A 22019-nucleotide genomic window follows, 5' to 3' on the forward strand; every position below is an offset into this window, starting at 1 on the left:
AATCTAGATAAAGGTGCAGCCGGAAGCATTTTAATGCCATTGTATTTTCCTTTCCTTTTTACACACACCTTCTATTGGCTGTGACACCTGACCTTTTATTGTGGCAGCCATTCTTGTTTTACTGGAAAGTATTGCTTCTGGTAGGATGACTGTCCGGTCTCCAGATCTGGCTTTTCTTTACACTTCTCTTCAGTCTGTACCCCTGTTCAAAGCACAGAAATTATCAGAGTGAAACCAACTTGTACTCAGAGTTTGCTACCTTACTTCTGGCAAAGAAGGTTAAAACCCTATAGTACGCATCTCACAATTAATACTATACCATTGTTGGAGGGGATTGCTTCCTGTTCCCAGATGGCGACCAATTTCTAGCCTAGGTCATCCAGCTGATGTTCAAACTCTTCTGTTCTCCCTCTGTGTACATCATGTGCTGCATGAAGTGACTTAAAAAGAGATGGTGACTCTTGCATTCCGAGCAAGTACTACATCTAAGATATGCTGTACTTTAACATGGGTTGTGGTTGATTAGCCATCACTGGAAACGTTATTCGATCTAGATTGCCTTTCTATAAGAGATGCTGTAGTTCAAACAAGAATTAATTCAGGGAAGCCTGTGGGCTGTGTTATGCAGGAGGTCAGAGCAGATAATCTCAGTGGTCATCCTGTCTTCATAATCTATAGAGCAGGACTACTGATATTTGGATGCCTTTGCTTGGTGGGGAGACTAGGACGTCAATCAGATCACTGTTGATATCAGTTCTTTAATTTCTGACGTTTTTCTTGCTGCCACTATTAGTGGCAATGCTGTAATTAGAAAAGTTACCTGAATGCTACATGTCATGCAGTCATTCTGTACTGTTCCCTTTCTCTTCTTCCCTTTTCATGCTTGTAAGTAATGATTAATGCATAGGAAGAATGGTGGAGGTGGGGTTAATATTTAAGCAGTTTGGTGTGACACCTCTGCAGTTGCAAGGGCACTGTTCTGCTACAGAAAAGTATAATAAAATCTTCTCCTTCCCACACACCTGGAGTAGAGGATTTCAACTAGCAACTGACCAGTGAATAGTCCTGATCCTCTCCTTTTACTTGAGTATTTCACTTCTGAGGGGTACCCTTTTCTTTAAAGGGAAACTAACTTGACATATGTTTCCTTTTTTAAAGGTTCCAGTTAATGCAGCTTGCTCTTGAGACCGTCTGCTAGCCTTTGGTTTTTGTTGTTGGTTTTTTTTTTAAATAACTGCATTTCTCCATTAAATATCTTTCTGTCCTTGATCCATAACGACTTGTAGGATCAGGGAACCAGACTATGCAAAGTGCCATTTACTGCACAAAGTTAACTGAAAATGGGGTGGTTTTTTCCCTTATATTTCAATTATAGTCATCTTAGGTGGCATGTGAGCTGGGAAATACTTTTCACAAAGTGGTTTGTTTAAAACCTGGACACTATTCTAGGAGTGGGGTTCTTGGCGTACTTCCAGATTGTGGCACGTTTTGGTCCGTTTCCTTGCATCACCAACATCATAGCTTTTATCTGATAGCGGTCACATCTGAAATGGTGTCACTGTCTCACCTTAGTCTGACTAAACTAGAAAAATGGAAATGTTTCCCATTCCTCAGGCTCTCATCCTTGTAAACAGGATGAGGGGGCATTATGAAGAGTTCCTTCATTAAGCAGCTTCTGCCTCAGATGATGTGTGAATTGGAGGCAAGCGTGTGCAGAGGTGAAATAACGTATGGCATTCTGAGTAACTTGGATACCTTGCCAAAAAAGCTTCCTGTTTTGCCTGTCACGAGGAGATTCATGACCTGTGGAACTTAAGTTTCTGTGTCTGTTTACAGCACCAGATTTGAACACAAGATAAATCAGCGATACTGACAAGATGGTGCCTGTTTCTCCTGTGATACTGGATACCTTTCTTTCTGCTAAAACTAACATTACAGGCTGGTTCTAGATTGCCTGATGTAGTTTATTCTAGTTTTCATCAACAAGAATCCAGTATGGCTCTTCTTATTTTGACCTGGCAAGAATATATAGGAGCAGCATTTGGGACTGATGTAATGACTTGCATTTTAGAATTGTAGGAGAGTATAACAAACCCTTTTTGCATGCCTGGACAGCCAGGTGTGGTGATATGATGGGGAATTGCCAGTAGGTTCCGCTGACTCTGCTGTGTAATTTATGATGTCTCTTCCTTGTAAGTGCAGAAAATGTTGGTTTGGCCTCTAGTGCTGTCTGGTTATACTGTTGGATTTTAATCCAATAAAGATCAACATATAATAGACTAAAGTAATCTGTCAAAATCAGGGCTTGGGAAAACAGCACATACAGGGCACCTGCATTAGGAGCTGCACTGGTCAAGCTACATCAGCTAGATAAGGGGCAGTCAGTTTTTTTTGTCAAGGTCCACATTTCTTGGTCAAGGTATATTCAGGGTCCAGACTCTGGAGAAAATAGTTTTGAAAGAATCAATGGTAATAAGTAAATAAAGATTTTTGGGGTCTGTTCAAAAGCGTCTGGCAGTCCAGATTTGGCCCAGGGCCTGCCTATTTGGTATCCCAGCTTAGACTACATTTCAGACTTAGTGATTTCAAGAATAAGATTTAACAAGGTCACTACGTGCTTGAGGTGAGTACTAGTGCTACTTTGGCTAAGACCAGCTATATTGTGCATGTGTGCTGTGCTGTTATCCTTGTTTACCTTTTGGTGTTTTTCCATTCTGTTCCATTCTGTAGTGCTCCTGAGCAGATTGGTTACTTGTCTTGTGGATTGAAAATGCAGTGTTGAGTTCTTGTAAGCCTGTGTACACTAGGGACAAGGATGAGACCATCACACTTTTGACCTCATGCCAAAAGCTTTATAAAGCGATGTCATACAGTGACTTAGCAGTAAGAGGTTCTGCCTAAACAATAGCAAAGATCTCAAACTGCACTGACAACTGTGTTGACTTTTCCATTTGCATGTGACACAACTTAGTTCTAGAGTGAAAAAAAATTCTTTGGTCATTTCCTTACCTTGCCTTCAGTGCAGTGGAGAATTTCATACACGCAGCTTGGGTGGTAGAAAAAGCTTGGCTGGCGGGTTGGGGTAACAGCTTTATGATTGAGAGTTTCATTGGCATACTAGCACTGGGTGAAGTGATGGGTTGTTGGCTTAGTAGCTTAGATAGGTTTCCTGTGTAGCTACATTCTCTGAATATCTCTAATTTAATTTTAGAGGGCCTATATTTCTAGATTAGAAGTCCCTCTTTCTGCCAATAATCATGCTACAGTACTTAATCTACTGTTGCAAAACACTTGCTGGCTCAAATAAATAAATTCTTGAAAACATTACAGTCCACTTCTGAAGGCTCTCAGAGCTGTGACAGTTGAGTCATTTGATTGGTCTTCTTCCAAACTGGCTGCATTTAATTCACTTCACAAAAAGGAGACCTTTTATTATTAAATTATTTACATTCTGCGGGTCTTAGCTTGTTTGAACTCCAAGACACACTCTCACTACAGGATTAAAAGCTTCTTTCAGGCATTAGCTGTTAGTATTCTGGTAGTGCCTAAGACATTGTACATGTACAGGAAGATGACTTTCCTAAATATCTCTAAGCTAATAGTTTCTCTGAAGCTTTTTGCTAAAGTGTGGTACTTGAGACTTGAACTGTGCAAATGCTTAACTTGTTAGTTCTGTTGCTGAATATATACAAGTATTTAAAGGGAGTTGAGACCTAAGCTGAAATTAGTTCAGGAGAGTTTCATACCAGATTAGAATTTTAATCAATATGAATATGTATATTAACAATGAGAGCTACATCAAAAATATTTTGACGTTTTGAGAATTCCATCAAATATCTGACTTCTCACCATATGGTTAGGGCAAAAGCAAAACTTACACTTTTTCCCTTTGAGGATGCAGAAACAATAATTTAATGAAGCACTTACAAATAAGTTGCTGTCACTTTGTAGTGTGTTAACCATATGGTGCAAGGAAAAGCGGTCTTCTGACACTGATTACTGGAACCAGTAGTTATCAGTAGAAGATTTGGCTGTAAGATGACAATTCCATTTGTGAAGTGTTTCAAAACTTTGTCTTCATTTCATTGGAATAAAACCCCAACATTTCAAAATTCTCCAAAGAAAAACTTTTAAAAGCTGCATTTTGGGTAAATCAAAGTTTTATTTTTTATTTTGATTTATCAAAATACTCTGTGCGGTGGTGGTGTAGCCCAAGATATTAGAGAGACATGGTGGGTGAAGTAATCTTTTATTGGACCAACTTCTGTTGGTGAGAGAGACAAGCTTTTGAGTTTACACAGGTATCATCCCCTGAGTATTCAGATGCATTTTGTAGTGTTATCCATGAGTATTGCATATCAAGGAGTGCCAGCCGAATCTTAGCCTTTTAATTTCTCCTCAAAGATGTTGAATTGGATGGGTAGCTTTGTCCTGGGAAGCAGAGACTCTGAGAAAGATTTGGGGGTGGTGGCAAATCACCTGAATGTGAACTCAGTGCAATGCTGTGGCAATAGGGCCAATGAAATCTTTAGATGCATAAACACAGAAATCTTGATTAGGAGTAGCACTGTTGTTTTAGTTTTGTATTTGGTACTGGTGTGGCCGCTGCTGGAATATTGTATCCAGTTCTGGTGTCATCAGTGCTAGAAGAATTGTTCATCGGAGAAGGTGCAGAGAAGAGCCATGAGAATGATTAAAGGATCAGAAAACATGCCTTTTTAGTGATTTTGAGTTTTCTGGGTTAGCCTTCGGCAAATTGTTCCAATTGTTATGGTGGATTCTCCATTGCTGGCAATTTTTAAATCCAGATTGGATGTTTTTCTAAAAGAGAGCTCTAGGAATTATTTTGGGGAAGTTTTATGGCCTGTCAGGTTCCATCTGGCCTTAGAATCTATGTTCTCCTCATTATATTAGGAACACATACTAATGCTAATGATTCCATGGTTAGCCTTAGAAATACAAGGTATGATTGTTGTTCAGTGACTGTCAGTACGTTTTCAAATTTAATTTCTAGATCTTAATGCATTTTTTTAATGCAGTAAAGTTACTAACTTATTATGCTGCTACCAAAAATAAAGTGTGTAACTCTGAAGTAGGAATGTTGATTAGCTATTCCTGAGAGGTTAATAGGTGGGTATCTTCCCTCTTCTCCTCCCTGCCCCAACCACAACTCTCTCATGGAAAAACTTCATGTATAAGCAGTGCTGCGATTTGTACGTATTAATGAATGCATGAAGAGTAAAAACATACCATTTCAGTAAAGGTTTTCTGAAAGGAAAACTAAAGTGAATGTTTCAGATAGCAAATATTTGCTGGAGAATATATTGACTTTTCAAGTCATTAGGGAAACATTTATCTCTATGACAATTCTCTGGGAGTTAAATTTTTCTAATACTTGTCATGAAGCTCCATAGAATTGTTACATAATGTACTGAAGTTATCCATATGAATGAATGCAGAAAGATTAATGTTATAGGAACACTGTTTGAGAGCTAAATGGTGGTAATTAGATCTTATTTCAGCATCCTACAGCAAAAGGAATAGACCTGAAAATGCAACAACAAACTTGACTTTTAACTATTTACAATCATGTAAGGAAGATGTTAGACACACATGAAGCTTTTCAGTTATGAGGAGAACAAGAAAGACTCGTTTCCTGCTGTTAAATTGGGTGCACAGTCTGGAAGTGGAAATGTGCTGGATTCAACTTGTAGAAGCCTGCAGAGAGTGTGGCAAAACTTCAGCATAGAAACTTCAGCATGGAAAGTACACGGCTATAGCAACTCCCTCTTTTCTCTCGAGGGAAAATATGCCTAGCAAAGCAGAAAGTATCTCAAAGGGATAGTCATTACAAAAGCAAGACTGGGTGAAGTTTAAACAGAATAACAACATACAGAAAAAGCTGTTATCATCAAGCACTTTACCAATTGGAAAGTTCTAGAAACCAGCATTTCGGGGTTCCGGATCCAGGCAGCACTCACCTCAGGTCGCTCCCTGCAAGTGGCAACATGTCCCTCCTGCTCCTAGGAGGAAGAATGGCTTTGGGGGCTCAGTGCACTGCCACAGGGGCGCCATGCACTGCCCCTGGCCCGAGCATTGGCTCCACAGCTCCCATTGGCCAGGCACCAGGGCCAGTGGGAGCTGCAGGGGTGACGCCTGGGGGTGAAAGCAGTGTGCAGAGCCACCTGGCCATCCCTCTACTTAGGAGCAGCAGGGACATGTCGCTGCTTGCAGAGCACTGCCCGGATCTGGCATCCTGCACTTCCTTTCATGTCCCAATGCCCAGCCCCAAGCCCCCTCCCGTGCCCAAACTCCCTCCCTCAATTGGTAAGTGTAAATCAATTTATTCCAAAACCTTCTATACTGACACCTCAACCTGGGACAGTCCCTCAGATTTGTCACCTAAAAAAGAGTGGTTTATGTGAGGCCATCACATTTTCTTCAGTGAAAACCAATGCTAAGAATTCATTTAGCTTCTCTATAATGACCTTGTCTTCCTTGAGTGTTCCCTAAGCACCTCGATTGTCCAGAGGCCACACTGATTGTCTTGCAGGCTTCCTGCTTTTGATGTACTTAAAAAAATAATTTGCTGTTAGTTTGAGTTTTTTGCTAGCTGCTTTTCAGATTCTTTTTTGGCCTGCCTAATTATACTTTACTTGCCAGAGTTTATGCTCTTTTCTATTTTCCTTAGTCAAATTTTACTTCCAATTTTTAAAGGATGCCTTTTTGCTGCTTTTACTCTGTTTAGCCATGGTGGCATTTTTTGGTCCTCTTACAGTTCATTTTAATTTGGGATATACATTTAATTTGAGCCTCTTATGATGTTTTTTAAAAGTTTCCATGCAACTGGCAGGCATTTCACTCTTGTGACTGTTCCTTTTAATTTTCATTTAATTAGCTTCCTCATTTTTGTGTAGGTCCCCTTTCTGAAGTTTAATGCTACTATGGTCATCTTCTTTGATATTCGCACACCCTCCCAGCCCCAAGGATGTTAAATTTAATTATATTATGGTTACTATAACCGAGCGGTTCAGCTGTTTTCACTTCTTGGACCAGATCACATGCTCCACCTAAGACTAAATCAAGAATTGCCTCTCCCCTTGTAGGTTTCAGGACTAGCTGTTCCAAGAAGCAGTTATTAATGGTGTCTAGAAACTTTTATTTCTGCATTCTGTCCTGAGATTACATGTACCCAGTCAATATGGGGATAGTTGAAATCCCCCATTACTATGGAGTTTTCTATTTTTATAGCCTCTCTAATTTCCCTGAGCATTTCACGATCACCATCCTGGTCAGGTGGTCAGTAGTGTATTCCTACTACTCTATTCTTATTATTCAAGCATAGAATTTGTCCATAGAGATTCTATGGTAGAGTTTGATTTAACATTTTTACTATATTAAACTCTGTTTTGTTTCATATATAGTGCTACTCCCCCACCAGCACAACCTATTCTGTCATTCCTATATATTGTGTACCCTGTTATGTGTCCCATTGATTGTTGTCATTCCATCAAGTTTCTGTCATGGCTGTTATGTCAATATCCTCATTTAATATCAGGCACTCAGATTCGCCCATGTTGGTATTTCGACTTCTAACATTTGTATACAGCACTTATAAAATTTGTCACTTTTTGGTTGTCTGCCTTCATGTAATGTAATTGAATGGGAACTCTTTTTTTCATTTAACTGTTTCTCTTCGGTTCCTACCTGTACTTTATCCATTTTTATCCTCTCCTTTTGTCTAGGATATAGAGAATCCTGGTTAATAGATCCTCCCCTATGGGATATCTCTATCAAACCATGTGAGACTAAGGCAAATAAGGATCAAAACTAACTCCGAACAGCTTTCTGACTTGATTTGTTTTTGGCATAGCTTGTTATTACTCATTCTCTCTGTAGCTGAACTTATGAAAGCAGCGATCTTTCTTTTTTTGTGAGGGACTTGACCTGTACTTAATCACTGTATCTACTTGTAACACTTAATTAAAACTCGTGGTATGTTAGACACTGAATCAGTTTGGAGTGACTTAATATTAACCAACCATGGTGCATAGTTCTCATCATAGAACATTTTTTGAATAAAATATAGTTTAGCCGCATGGGAGATGCTAGATCAGGGGTCGGCAGCCTATGGCACACATGCCAAAGACAGTATGCGAGCCGATTTTTAATGGCACGCTGCTGCCTGCTGGGTCCTAGCCACCGGCCCCACTCAGCTGGCTGCCGAACCCAGGCCAGGACCCCAGCAGGCAGCAGCGTGCCATTAAAAATCCTGCCCGCCCCAGTTCACTCTTCTCTGCCCCCCGGGGGGCAGGGTGAAGAAGCTTGATCCTGCTGGCTGCTGCTGTAGGGCTGGCAAGCTCCTCCTCCCCTGCCTCTTCCCCCAGTATGCTGGGTTCCTGCCCCTCCTCCTCTCCCTCCATGCCACTCATCAGCTGATGGCCCTTGCAAGGGATGGGGAGAAGTGGAGCTGCAGTGTACGCGCAGCTCAGGGGAGGAGGCAGAGAAGAGGTGGGGACGGGGCCTTGGGGAAGGGGGGTAGAATCAGGGCATATCCCCTCCTGCCCCTTGCCATGAGCCGTTCTGGACAGGGGGTTGGGAGCAACCCCAGGACCCTAGCCCACACACCCAGCCCCCTGCCCTGACCCCTGCACGACCCCAGCCTTGACTTCAGCACCCCTCACACATACCCAGCCCCCCTATGCCCTGACTCTTGCACCCTCCACATTCCCACCCCCACCCTGAGCACCAAATGGGAGCTCCTGCACCCCTCACACCAAATGGGAGCTGCCCAGGTAAGCACTCCACACCCAAACCTCCTGCCCCAACCCTGAGCCCCCTCCCTCGTTCTAGCTCCTGGCCAGACCCTACACCCCAACCCCCAGCCTGTTCCTTCACCCCCAGCCCTGTGCTCAGTGCACTCCCACCCTCAGCTCAGTGCAGAGAGAGAGGAAGAGAATGGGCTAGAACCAGGGAGAAGGTAGGTACCTACTCTGTGTGGGCAAGGCTGGGATCCCAGACCAGCAGCAGGCTGAGCAGGGCTGGCAGCTGGGACCCTGGCTGGCAGGAGCCAGTGGACAGAACTCCAGACTGGCAGCAGGCTGAGTGGGCCGGCGGCGTAAGATCAGCTTTTTAATTTAATTTTAAATGAAGCTGCTTAAACATTTTGAAAACCTTGTTTACTTTACATACGACAATAGTTTAGTTATAGACTAAATATATAGACTTCTAGAGAGACTTTCTAAAAAACATAAAAATATATTACTGGGAGGCGAAACCTTAAATAAAAGTGAATAAATGAAGACTTGGCACACCACTTCTGAAAGGTTGCCGACCCCTGTACTAGATAGACTCAATGCTGAATATATTTAGTAGTTTGGAACAAAAGCAGTATATCAATTGTAGTGCAGAGAGTGGCTTGACTACCAAGAAAGCTCCTTTTATTATATTTCTATCATAAGAAAATGAGAATCATCAAAGTTTGGGTGAGGTTAATTAAATGGTAGTCTCCTACAACTGTAATAAAAGTGTGTGATCAGAAGACTAACTAAATATGGCACCTTCTTAACCACTCCTGCTCCATGAGGACATTCTGAGTCATATCTACTTACTTTACTGACACAAATGTTTAATAGCACCGCAGAACCAACACAGCTCTGCCATGAGACTCTTTTCTAGCTGATGTTTAAAGTAGTTTTTACCTGGATTTATTCATGGTGTGGAGGGGAGGACTGATTGAGCTGGGTAAAGTTAAGGTGATTTGCTGCTTGTCCCACATTTGCTTCACTCCTCCTTTTAGGAGTTCATTTACATTATAAAAAAGTTGTGGACACTTAGACAACCATTCAGGTACTTCTGGCTGTTCTTGGCATTCCTGGTCACTTGCAGTGAAGGAGATTCTGTTCTGGCTCATACCTACTAACCAGACTTGTAGAAAAGGAACTTCAGCCATTACATCAGAAATGCATGTTAATTGACTTGTTGTGATGGGTAAACTAGGAAGCACAGCCTGACATTAAAATTCCAGGTTGATTCTGCAACACTGATCCTTCTACATGTCTTGTTACTTGTAAATTGCAAACACTTGATATGGTAGTCACTGGCTACATCTATATTGTGACCTAGGCATGTGATTCCTCTGCTGGTGTGCAAATATCGGTGCTAGCTCTCATCAAGCTACTGAGAGTATGAATAGCAGTGTAGCCGTGGTAGCATGGGTAGCAGCAACAGAGGCATGCCAAGTACATACCCACTGGTTTCCTGGGGGTCTGTACTCTACATGCCTCCACTGCCGCTACCCGTGCTGCCGGTACCTGTGCTGTTTATATTCTCGCTAGCTCGATAAGAGCTAGCACCAGTATGTGTAGACCAGTGGGGGAGTCACACCATAGTTCATAGTGTAGATGTAGCCATTGAGGGAAACTTGGAAACCAATAGCAACAGTTATCTTTCAGAGGAGACCTGGGTGGAGTCACTAGAGTCAAATTCATGCTAAATTTCCTGTTTAAAATATAGAATCCAAGTCTGTCTTTTGTTTAACAGATTATTTTGTGTCTGAATAAATCTTGTTCAGTAGGATTGCCAAATTTAGGAAAGAGGTGTAAGAAAAGCAGCATCAGAACAAGGAAATCAACAAGGTCTTAGAATGGTACTTTATGAAATACCGTGTTCATGATAGAGCTTTTAAACCACTATATACATACAAATACAAACTTTAGCCCTTCAGAAATAGGTAGCTATCATAGTGACTCCCTGGGATGTAAACCAAGATTTCGTACTGATGTGGTTCCAAGGAACATATCAAAATGTACCCTTCCGTAGTACATAGCGTTGCTCCAGGTGTATAACAGTAATTTAAACATTCCATGTCCGAAAGGTGCCTTATGTAATGATTATTTGAAATTAGTTGTTTACCTAGTTTGTGGGTAACAAGTGGATATCTTGAAACGCTAATCTATTTTGTGTTCCTTCCCCACTCTGAACTTTAGGGTACAGATATGAGGACCCGCATGAAAGACCCCCAAGCTTATTTTTACCGGCTTAGGTTAAAAACTTTCCCAAGGCACAAATTTTTCCTTGTTCTTGAATGGTGTTGCTGCCACCACCAAGTGAGTTAGACAAAGATTCAGGAAGAGGACCACTTGGAGTTCCTGTTTCCCAAAAATATCCCCCCAGACCCCTTCACCCCCTTTCCTGGGGAGGCTTGAGAATAATATCCCAACCAAATAAGTAAACAAGGTGAGCACAGACCAGAGCCTTGGGCTTTTAGGATACTAAAAACAAATCAGATTCTTAAAAAGAGAACTTTATAATAAAGAAAAAAGTAAAAGAAGCACCTCTGTAAAATCAGGATGGAAGGTAATTTTACAGGGTAATAAGATTTAAAACACAGAGGATTCCCCTCTAGGCAAAACTTTAAAGTTACAAAAAACAGGAATAAACCTCCCTCTTAGCATAGGGAAAATTTACAAGCTAAAACAAAAGATAATTTCCTTGCTATTACTTACAATTTGTAATCTTAGATGCTTATTTTAGGTCGGGTTTTAGGAGATGTGTTTTTCCTGCCCTGGTCTTTTTCTGTCCCGGAGAGAACAACAAAGAACACAAACAGAACCTCCCCCCACAAATTTAAAAGGATCTTCTTCCCTTATTGGTCCATTTGGTCAGGTGCCAACCAGGTTATTTGAGCTTGTTAACTCCTTACAGGTAAAGGAGGAATTTTATGCTACCCTTAGCTGTATCTTTATAACACTATATATGAAGATAAAGTTTAAAATGTAACACTAAACAACTGCTAGCTAACAGGTCAAGTGTAGAAATGTTCAGTTGGAGACTGCCATTCTACTCTTTTTAGTATCTGAGCTAAAGCAACGTAAAAACCACTGTTGAAATAATTGACTCAATCACTAATAAATTGGTTAGTCTCTAAGGTGCCACAAGTACTCCTTTTCTTTCTGCTATACAATAATTTGAAACTGAAAACAGCTTCCTCTTCTCTTTACAGGGGCAGGAGACATTGTTGCAATTATGATCAGCAATCTGAAAGGCCTGGACATTGTACGCCGGATTGAGAAGGGCTTTCAAGTGACTATGGTTATTGAAGTAGGGAAAAAGCATGCACCCTGGATGAATCACTATTCAATCTTTTTTGTCTCAGTGTCGTTTTTCATTGTCACAGCAGCAACTGTGGGCTACTTCATTTTTTATTCTGCTCGAAGATTCAGGGTTGTAAGAGCTCAGAACAGGAGAGAGGTTAGTTTCTCCTATATATTTGACACTTGCTTATTTATGTTGTACATTGCATATTGTTTTGGGAGATGGTGGTGGTTGTAGCTCTACCTGCAGGGTCTTTCCACTGCATCTTTCCACTGGCGTGGGGAATTCTGGGGCTACATCTGTCACGCAAAATAAGGCTTGAACCCTGGGTCCTGGCTTTATTTGGGCTTGAAATGTCCACGCTTGTGGGGTCTTAAGGCCTGGGTCCAAGCCCAACAGACGTGTAAATGGAAGGGGAGTTTTGGGCTTACACTGCAGTGCAGACATACCCTTGGAAACTATGCATTGTGATAGCTTTCTACGTTACTTTCACAGAAACAAAGCTCCCTCTTCATAATGGTCCTATTGCAGTTAACGTGAAACTTGGTAGCAGTGATTTCCAGACCTGGGGGCACGACACTATTGTTTTTCCCAGTTGGTTATGCTATCGTTGACCTCTCCAGCTGAACCAGTGCTGGTTCCCTTCCCTTCAAATGTTTGTGAAATTTTGAGACTTGGGTTTTTTACAGAATTCCATACTCCTGATAAACTGTCTGAATTCATGCAAGTAGTGGAAGGCTCAGTCTTTTGATGTATTTATTTTAACCCATGATCACCTAATATGCTATTATAATACAGACCCCAGTGTATCAAAAGCTTCTAGTTCTAATAGGTTGGCTTCCCAGTGAACATAAAACCAACTGTCATCTGCTTCAGTTGTGGAAAAATAGAATAAAGTTACTTAGTTCATAAACTGTTAGTAGAATGTTAATAGGCATCAGTTTTCTCGCCACTGGAAGCAATTGAACATTCATATTAAAATTCATAGATGTAGTGCGTGTGCTTTCCAGTTGTTCTTGTGTTATTACTGTGAAGCTTAGGTATACAGTAGAACCTTTCCAACTTGCACAAAAACTACAGCTTTTCCCTACCTCAGATTTAGTAGTAGATGCGATAGTTACTCTGCAAAATGACACTACAGAATACTTAATGAAGCTTGTACTAAATGTGTGCTATAAAGGAGCAAAGTACAATTGATGTGTATGTTTGGGTTCATTTGTTTGCAAAACCGGTAACTTGTAATGAGCCTCCCCCATCACTAGTGCATACTAGTAATGGTCTGCTAATAGTAAGTTCACCATGGCTTTAAGTAAAAGTTCTTACTGCTGCTCCAGGGGTGTGCCAGAATATATAGTGACACTTGAAACAGCAGAAAACATTTTTTTTCTCTAAAAGCTTAGTCTTGCAAGTTCTACAGTGCTCCTTGGAGAGGATTATAAAACACTGAATGGACAAATGCAGAAGTTATTTTAAATGCATTGCTTAAGGTCACTTTTGTGCTTCCTTAGGTGGGACTTCCCATTCCCATTCTGAGGATGTTGTGTGTCTTTAAAATGCCAAATATTCTATTCCCAAAACTCTCCTCCTAAGGAATTACAAAAAGCCAATTTTGATTATCTGGAACACTTAACAAAACATCTGCTCCAACTGCTTGTTTTGTACAGCAGCTATAATAAACATTATCCCTAGAGCTGTGACCTAATAATAATGCTGATATTAGATCAGGTGATAAAACTTTTGGCTATTAGCATTTCCTGTCTCCTAGTTTTGTGGTAAAAGACACAACCCTAGAGACGTTCAAGAGTCTTCAAAGCCAGGTGCACACAGGAGTTTGCTATTTTAGGATTTTTAGCAGAGAAGAAAATTGCTTTAGAAACTGAACATTAATAAGACACTCCTCAACAGAGGAAATTACTGAATTTCAACTTCTGGTGTCAAAAGCAGCACTGGTGTGATATTGACATATAAAATTGTAATCTTAGATTTTAAAGCACCAGCAGGGATTTACATGGAAACTTGTTGACTAATTAGTAACTCTTCATCAACTATGCGGTAATTTATGATCAGCTAATATAATTAATACAAATTATGTCTCCAGTTTGACTGTATTACAGTAGATAGTCTAGTCACAAAGAGCTCCTAAAATCTTGGGGACAAATCTATGATGGGCCTTAATTTGGTATGAGAATCTAGTCCTATCGTTTCTTCTCCCCATGGAAAGCTTAGGCCAATGGCTGTAGTCACTAGTGGGCAGAAGGGCTGTGTGTGCCAAATATGAACAGCCATTTCTATATGGTCCTAATTGTATCATTCAGGAGCCTACCAGAACATGTGATCCTCTCTGGTGACTTTGTTCTCTCTCTCCAGATTTCTTTCCAGGGCTTCTGGTAAAGCCCCAGTCTTCTGGAGCTTTGAAAAGAGGATCTGATGAACAGTTTCCTCCCCCAACCCATAATGCAGTAAAGAGACACTCAAAGTACGAGGTGACTTTCTGATTGTCTCAGAGCAAATCACCGATTTGGTGCTTGGATACTTGTGATTGATAAAACAACCTACCCTTCATCTCAGATGATTTCACTGATAACCCTCCCACCTAATCCCTTAAGTACGCTTGTTCATCCAGTCCATGAACTGGACTGCTTGAAACAAACTGCCATAGCTCAAAATTCAAAAAAGAAACCTGAGAATGTCATAACTGTGTCACTGTGGTAGCAAACGTAGTCATAACTTGTAAACCTAGTGAGTGGGTAAACTGACTCACTAGGAATGTAGCCCAACTCCAGTTAACCTACATTATGATCTCCATTCCTGGTAGGCTATAAGGTTAGAGAGATGGACATAAAAATGTTTCTTGTGAATCTAGCCAGGACAGCTGAACATCAGTTATAGCATGATTACTGTAGAATTTTAGCTCAATTAAGTTTTCAGTATATATTTTGAGAACCTCTTGTTTGTAAGTTTGAGCTCTTTACTTATGGATATTAATTCTAATAGAGTACCTCCAAGCCTCATGTCTATAGGGAATGTCAGGGAATCTACTGCTTCCATGAGGCATTGGGTGAAAATAGCAGATAGGGTTCAGGCACAACATCTGTGAAAGGTGCTAGACCGCTTGTTAGTTTTACTCAAACCAGACATTTGTCTTAATCTTTTACATAAGAACATAAGAGTGGCCATACTGTTTCAGACCAGTGTTACATCTGAGCCGGCCAGTATCTTGTCTTCAAACAGTAGCCGATGCCTGATGTTTCAAAGGAAATGAATGGAACAGGGCAATCACTTGATGATCCATCCCTGTCATCCTGTCCCAGCTTCTGGCAGTCAAAGGCCCGTGCACACCCAGAGCATGGGGTTGCGTCCCCGACCAGTTTAGCTAATAACCATTGATGGACGTATCCTCCATGAACTTGTCTAAGTTGTTTTTGAACCCAGTTATACTTTTGGCCTTCACAATAGCCTCTGGGGAATAAACTTGCTTTTAGTTGAATTCTTTAGACCTTGTATGCCATCTGTAAATCTCTCTTCATTATCAAGCCCTTTTAAAAGATAGATGTTGAAAGCAAGGTGAGGGAGCTGTAGGGGAATACTCTGAAGCTATTGTATGCATCCTTTGAAGTTACTGAATTCGAACATTGAACAAGTTTCTACCTGTTGGATGTAATACATGGTCAGATGGATTCCTTACTGTACTGCATTCTACTGGGATCTGACCAATTCTTTAGAACGTGTGGTTTCACATTTCTTAAATTGCATTCTAGCTTTTTAACTATGATTTTTATTTTCATTATTTTTATTCAGTTTGGCAGCTGAATTACATAAGTAATGCTTACTCTTTCTACAAACCGGCACAAATCATGTACAGCTAATTTAGATTCAAGCTGAAAAATAGCATTGGGAGGAACCGGCATGTCACTTCTAAGGTGGCTTCAACTGATCTGTTCAATATAAGAAGCTGAAACAGTGCAGCAGAAGGAAGTAGTCACTAAACTTACCTTCAAATCTAGAGATTTCAGATTGTCATTTCTCTACTATATGCCAGCAAAGGGTAATTATCTTGTAAAACATGCCAAAACCCAGAGGAGCAGTTAAACGTATTCTTTATTTTCCTCCCAAATCATGACTACTTGAAGCTTTAGCATAACTAGTGGTTAGCTACAAAAGTGGTATCATGAGGTAGATCTCTGTTCAATGAACATAGGCTGGCAAAGCATGTTTTTTAAAAAGAAAACCAAAACATCCCTCGTTTATTATTGTTTGGTGTGTGCCCAAGAATGTTCTTTACGATGCCCAAGAATGGCTTTACGATGTAAATACAAAATCCAGGAATGGGATTAGTTTTGTTTAAGTTTTTATTAGCTCTTGAAAACACTAAACATTAGCTGAACAGTACAAATAAAAACTTGCTTACTGAACGTGGAGTTCTAGCAATGATCTTTAAACACTTCCAAAACTTTGACTTACATTATTCACTGGACTCTGCCTTGGAAATGTCATGGCTTTTCTTTATACCAGCTATGGTAGGAACTGTTCAATACTCTAGGTGAACATGTGTTTTGGAGATTGATCATCACAAAACTGACTCATTAAATATTCCAAACTTCAGCTTTCCCAGTAGTGGTCAATAACTCCCAAACCAAAATGGAAGATTTTTGATTACTGGAAAGACCGTTTCGTATATCAACTTCAAATAGCAGCTCCTAGTCATTTTGAAGATGGTAAACAGTCTTTGCCTTCAATATTGTTGCACCATTAGATCTACCTTCTTGCTGGACTCTAGTCTTTATTCCAATATCTGCTTAAGCAGAAAAGCTGAATTTTATGCAAGGGTTCGAGAGAAGGTCTTTAAGAACTGGAATGAATTTGTATTTTGGACGGATGGATGAAGGCATTCGAACATCTTGTGCTAAGCAAGTGAGCTTTCAAACCTTGAAACATTGAGGAGTTCCCCCAAGCAAATGGCAAAGGATATAATTTTAAGTTAGCATAGACTTATCCAAACTGACCTAGCAGGGAAGTACCCATGAACTTATTTGAGTAGTCGGTTTAATAAACTGTTTTATTATTTGTCTGATGATCATTTTTGACTACTTGGTTAGATTATTCTTAATACTCTTCATATAATTGTAGTTCTCTGGAACTGGTCTCCTGCTGGCCTCTGTTCTTTCCCCACGCTCTGATCTTGACTTCTGTTTTCTGTCCACCACAGAACCCGTTTTATAGTACTTAGTTATCAGAACATCCCTTGGTGGAAAAGCAGGGTTTGGCTGTCTGCCCAGTGAATCAGTATTTATTAAATGATAGTCTAAAAATGCCTTCAGGTCCATCTTGCAAGTTTGTAATAAAACATCTGAAAAAAGAGGTTTTGTTTACTGACTTCAGCTGTGTAGTTTATTTAAATCTAAACAGGAACCTAGTTGTTGCAAACTGATATCTTAATGGTATATATGCTAACCTTAATGTTTAGAGAGAGAGGTCCGATTCTTTTTCTTTTTCTTCTGTGCAGTAGCAGAGGTCCATCTTTGTCTCGTTGCGATCTTTACTCTTATGCAAGTAAATACACCAGTTTAACAGAATAAGCAGATAAACTAAGTGACTGTAGAAAGCTGGATAGCAAAGAAAAGACTAGAAAAAGACATTGCAATCTCTCATGAACCACATGATTCCCTCACCCTGCAGAGTCCTTTACTGTTCTTTCAGGAGGTTTATAGTTAATGCGGGGCGGGAGAGACGTTAAAAGGCTACCTTTAAAAACAAAACTTGACAACTTCTGTTATCTGAAAACTGGAGAAATAGACTTTTAAGAGAGGATTTGATTCTCATTTATGCCAAGGAGACTCTACAGCACTCTGACAGAGTAAAGGGGTCTTAAATGTAAATGAGAATTGGGCCCAGTGAGTGTGCAGAAGGAATAATCTGCCTGATCAGCAAATCCTTAAGCAAGGATAATAAGGATGGCATTTCTGGATGTTACCACTTCTAACAATTGAAGAGGGCTGCTTACACTTAAAATTGTATGAAATAATAGTAAATTAATCTGTCAAAGGCAAATAGAATGAAACATAAGACCCATGAGGGAAGTCCCAGTACTAATTAGAATCAATCATAGAATCATAGAATATCAGGGTTGGAAGGGACCCCAGAAGGTCATCTAGTCCAACCCCCTGCTTGAAGCAGGACCAATTTCCAGTTAAATCATCCCAGCCAGGGCTTTGTCAAGCCTGACCTTAAAAACCTCTAAGGAAGGAGATTCTGCCACCTCCCTAGGTAACGCATTCCAGTGTTTCACCACCCTCTTAGTGAAAAAGTTTTTCCTAATACTTTAGCAGGATGCTGACCAGTGTAGGACATTAACATTTTCAAAATCTAGTCCATTCTAATTTAGTTTACTGGCACCCGGAAATAACTAGTGATAGTACTTAGTTCACCATAATTGGTTCAAAGTTTAAACTTAAATGCCGTCATACAAATTACATAATGCCTCAGAAGTGACCCACTTAATGTGATACAGGAAGCAAGGTGACCTGCATCAGGGCAATGCTCAAGTTCATGGGAACAGTAATTAAATCTCTGCGCCTCAGGGTAGTGGAGCTCGGCGTGTCATGCAGATGTCTGTCTTGGATTATAGGAGGAACATAAGGAGTGTCAGACCTGTTTGAAACTCCTTCATCTCCAAGCAGTGGTGGTGATCCTCTCAGAGGAAGAGCAGGGAAAGGAACTTGACAGCATCAGTGCTACCTTCCAGAATGGAGGGACAGAAATAAAAGCCACTCTGTCTCCTCCCCTCTCTTCCTTCCATCTGGGTCTGACTCCTGTTTAGACCAGGCAATGGCAAATCCATAGTCTTGCAGACTGTGGCATATTCTTAACTCTGAATTGTCAAAACGTGTATGGAAGCCAGGACAGACTCATCCCGTCTCTGGCTCCTTCTTGTTCTCTCCCACCCCAGGTAAAAATTCATTTACCTTCATGAAAATACTTTTTGCTGAAGCTTGACAGTCAATTTAAGCCCTTAAAACTTGTTCATAAACTTTGTCTTAAATTAAATTTTCACATAAAAATACCTTTTAAAAAAAAAGGTAGGCAAGCACTGAAGTTAGGAAAACAGCTTTAAGGTTGCCTGTGCAACCTTAATTTAACCCCCTTATATATGCACTATGATGCAGCCTTGAAATACAGGACTGCATGCTCTTCCACACAACCACTGCCTCCATCATTGTATAGAATAGGTGGTACTCCCTGAATGAGCAACTATTCAGTATCTTATCTTCATTGACCAATGTGTGGCCCATAACTTACTCTTTCAAAGAAAAAGCAAAAGGCCCTGACTTTAGGGCAGCCACAATACTAAATTTCAAGTCCCTTTTCCAAGCATGGAGTTACAGGAGCTGCTTAACAAAATGCTGTTAATTTAACATAGGGAAAAATGTTTTGCCCTAACGTTATTCTAAGAAATGGCTGAATAGTTCTTCCTGAAATTTTCAAAAATCAGCCTGAAGCAGACACTTGGTGTGTGGGCTGTAAGTTCTCACACCATTTTAAGCTTGGTGACGAAGTTATGCAGCTAAAAAAAGGAACTCACAATGGAAAACCTTGGGCAGTCTTAATCTTAGGTAGTTCTACTTGCACTGCCTCTAATGACAGTATGAAAACTTCAGAGCTGTATGTGAGGCAGACTTCATTTCAAACTCAAATACTGTAACTGCAGACAGTGACACAACTCCGGTTCTCCAAAGGCTACGGAAGTTCAGGACTCTTGTGTAATAGAACAATTTCTAGACTATTTCCTGCTCTTTCACAAACTCCTAAATTACAACAGGGCAGCAGGTTTAAAACAAACAAAAGGAAATATTTTTTCACACAACGTACAGTCAACCTGTGAAACTCCTTGCCAGAGGATATTGTGATGGCCAAGTCCATAGCATCTAGTTCTTTTTTGAGCCCTAAGTTCATGGAGGATAGATCCATCAGTGGCTATTAACCAGGTCCCTGGCCTCTGTTTGCCGGAAGCTGGGAATGGGTGATGGGATGGATCACTTGGTGATTACCTGTTCTGTTCATTCCCTCTGAGGCATTTGGCATTGGTCACTGTCAGAAGACCAGATACTGGGCTAGATGGACCTTTCGTCTGACCCAATATGGCCGTTCTTATGAAAGAACCAGGGTACAGCAGGTGTGTCTGTCCTACAGGATCTTAGCAGAGAGAATGTGTACTGAAGCTTGGTCAGAAGTGGACACTCCTTAGAAAAATGTCTACACTAGAAGGTAAACTAGCTCAGTGGGAAGGGGTGTCTGAAGTAATTCACTGGTGCAGCTCTTAGCACTGGTGCAGCTTCCTTGTGCACAGCTGACAGCACAATTGGAAATATTTTTGACTATTGTCAGAGTAAGTGACTGTGGAGTTTCTAAATTTAAAGTCTGCTGATGAACTACTGTTTAGGAATTGTGGCATTGATACCAGGTCTAAGCTGGAAATTGATACATTGATTATCATGGTACATAGTATCATACATTGATACCAGGTCTAAACTACAAATTGTCTGAATATGTGTGGCTGTTTTTATCAACATGTTTCCAGATTAAGCCTCTAAACCGCTTCTTTCTCTGGTTGATCAACAGTCCATGGGCAGGGTCTGTCTTAATGGGAGCACTGAAACTACTACACCTAGTGGTGAAGCATCCAGAGGCAGGGCTCAGAGCTGGAGATCCAGGCAGGAAAATGGAGGCACAGAATCTAGATGCAAGTTCCTAAGCAGGAACTCTCGAGAACATGGTAGTTACTTAGTGGTTTAGCTCCCTACATATGCCCACTGTTCCTGTTAATGTTGATGTTAGAGTTGACTCTGTCAGTGTAGTTTGTGAGTTTAACAAACATTATTGCTTAGACAAATGCAAAATGTTTTGTTTTAAAATGACTAATAAAGCCAATCAAAACTCATGTAATGTGCCTACCCTGACATGAACCATGTGAATTAGATGCTGGTGTGAATTTTACATAGTCTTTTCTTCAGTTGTCATGATTTAGAGAACTATAAACTGGATATATGCTGTTCTGGCCAATAGATAATAGACAATATTGATATTGCTATATACTTATATCTTCTATTGATTGTACCATACTCCACTTGAGAACGCTGTGGCAGTGTGTGTCATTCTTGGGGCTCTTCATCTATTTGTTAGTCATACAGACTGACTCATAAGACCACAATAGAGAATGCTTCCACGTGGTCTCTGTGACAGGCTGGATCACAGAAACCTCCTGGGGGTTGCCACCTGATGTGCCAAGACTACTTCTGCTCCTGCTTTCCTGCCCTATCAACTTAGGACTTCAGTGCCCTGCCTGGTTTGAGCCAGATCTGCTAGCCTGCTGCAAACCCAGACCCAGGTCTGAACCACGTCCCCTAACAGCTACAGGCTTAATTGAAAGCAACTTAGAAAGTGTTCCTGTCTTTAACGCTCAGTTGCCCAATTCCCAATGGGGTCCAAACCCTAAATAAATGTTATACCCTGTATATGAGTTTACCCTGTATACACTTTAAATTGTTCGCCCTCTATAACACTGACAGAGATATGCACAGCTGTTTGCCCCCCAAGTATTAATACGTACTCTGGGTTAATTAATAAGTAAAAAGTAATTTTATTAAATGCAGAAAGTAGGATTTAAGTGGTTCCAAGTAGTAACAAACAGAACAAAGTGAATTACCAAGCAAAATAAAATAAAACACACAAGTCTGTGTCTAGTACGGTAATAAAACTGAATACAGATTAAAAACTTACCCTCAGAGATGTTTCAATAAGTTTCTTTCACAGACTGGACACCTTCCTAGTCTGGGCACAATCCTTTCCCCTGGTATAGCCCTTGTTCCAGCTTAGGTGGTAGCTAGAGGATTTCTCATGATGGCTGCTCCCTTTGTTCTGTTCCACCC

The 22019-nt window shown here is 40.6% G+C and overlaps 1 protein-coding gene across 1 annotated transcript in view; it reads left to right on the plus strand.

Annotated features, from left to right (window-relative positions):
- RNF128 (ring finger protein 128) overlaps positions 1-22019 on the plus strand; it is a 44638-nt gene that overhangs the window by 10365 nt on the left and 12254 nt on the right. Inside the window, exon 2 of the mRNA XM_084640293.1 lies at positions 12005-12252. Coding sequence (XP_084496419.1) covers positions 12005-12252 — 248 coding nt within the window. The remainder of the gene's footprint in view (positions 1-12004; positions 12253-22019) is intronic.

This window comes from Lepidochelys olivacea, assembly GCF_965140295.1.
Source record: "Lepidochelys olivacea isolate rLepOli2 genome assembly, chromosome: 9".
In the NCBI taxonomy this organism is placed as follows: domain Eukaryota; kingdom Metazoa; phylum Chordata; order Testudines; family Cheloniidae; genus Lepidochelys; species Lepidochelys olivacea.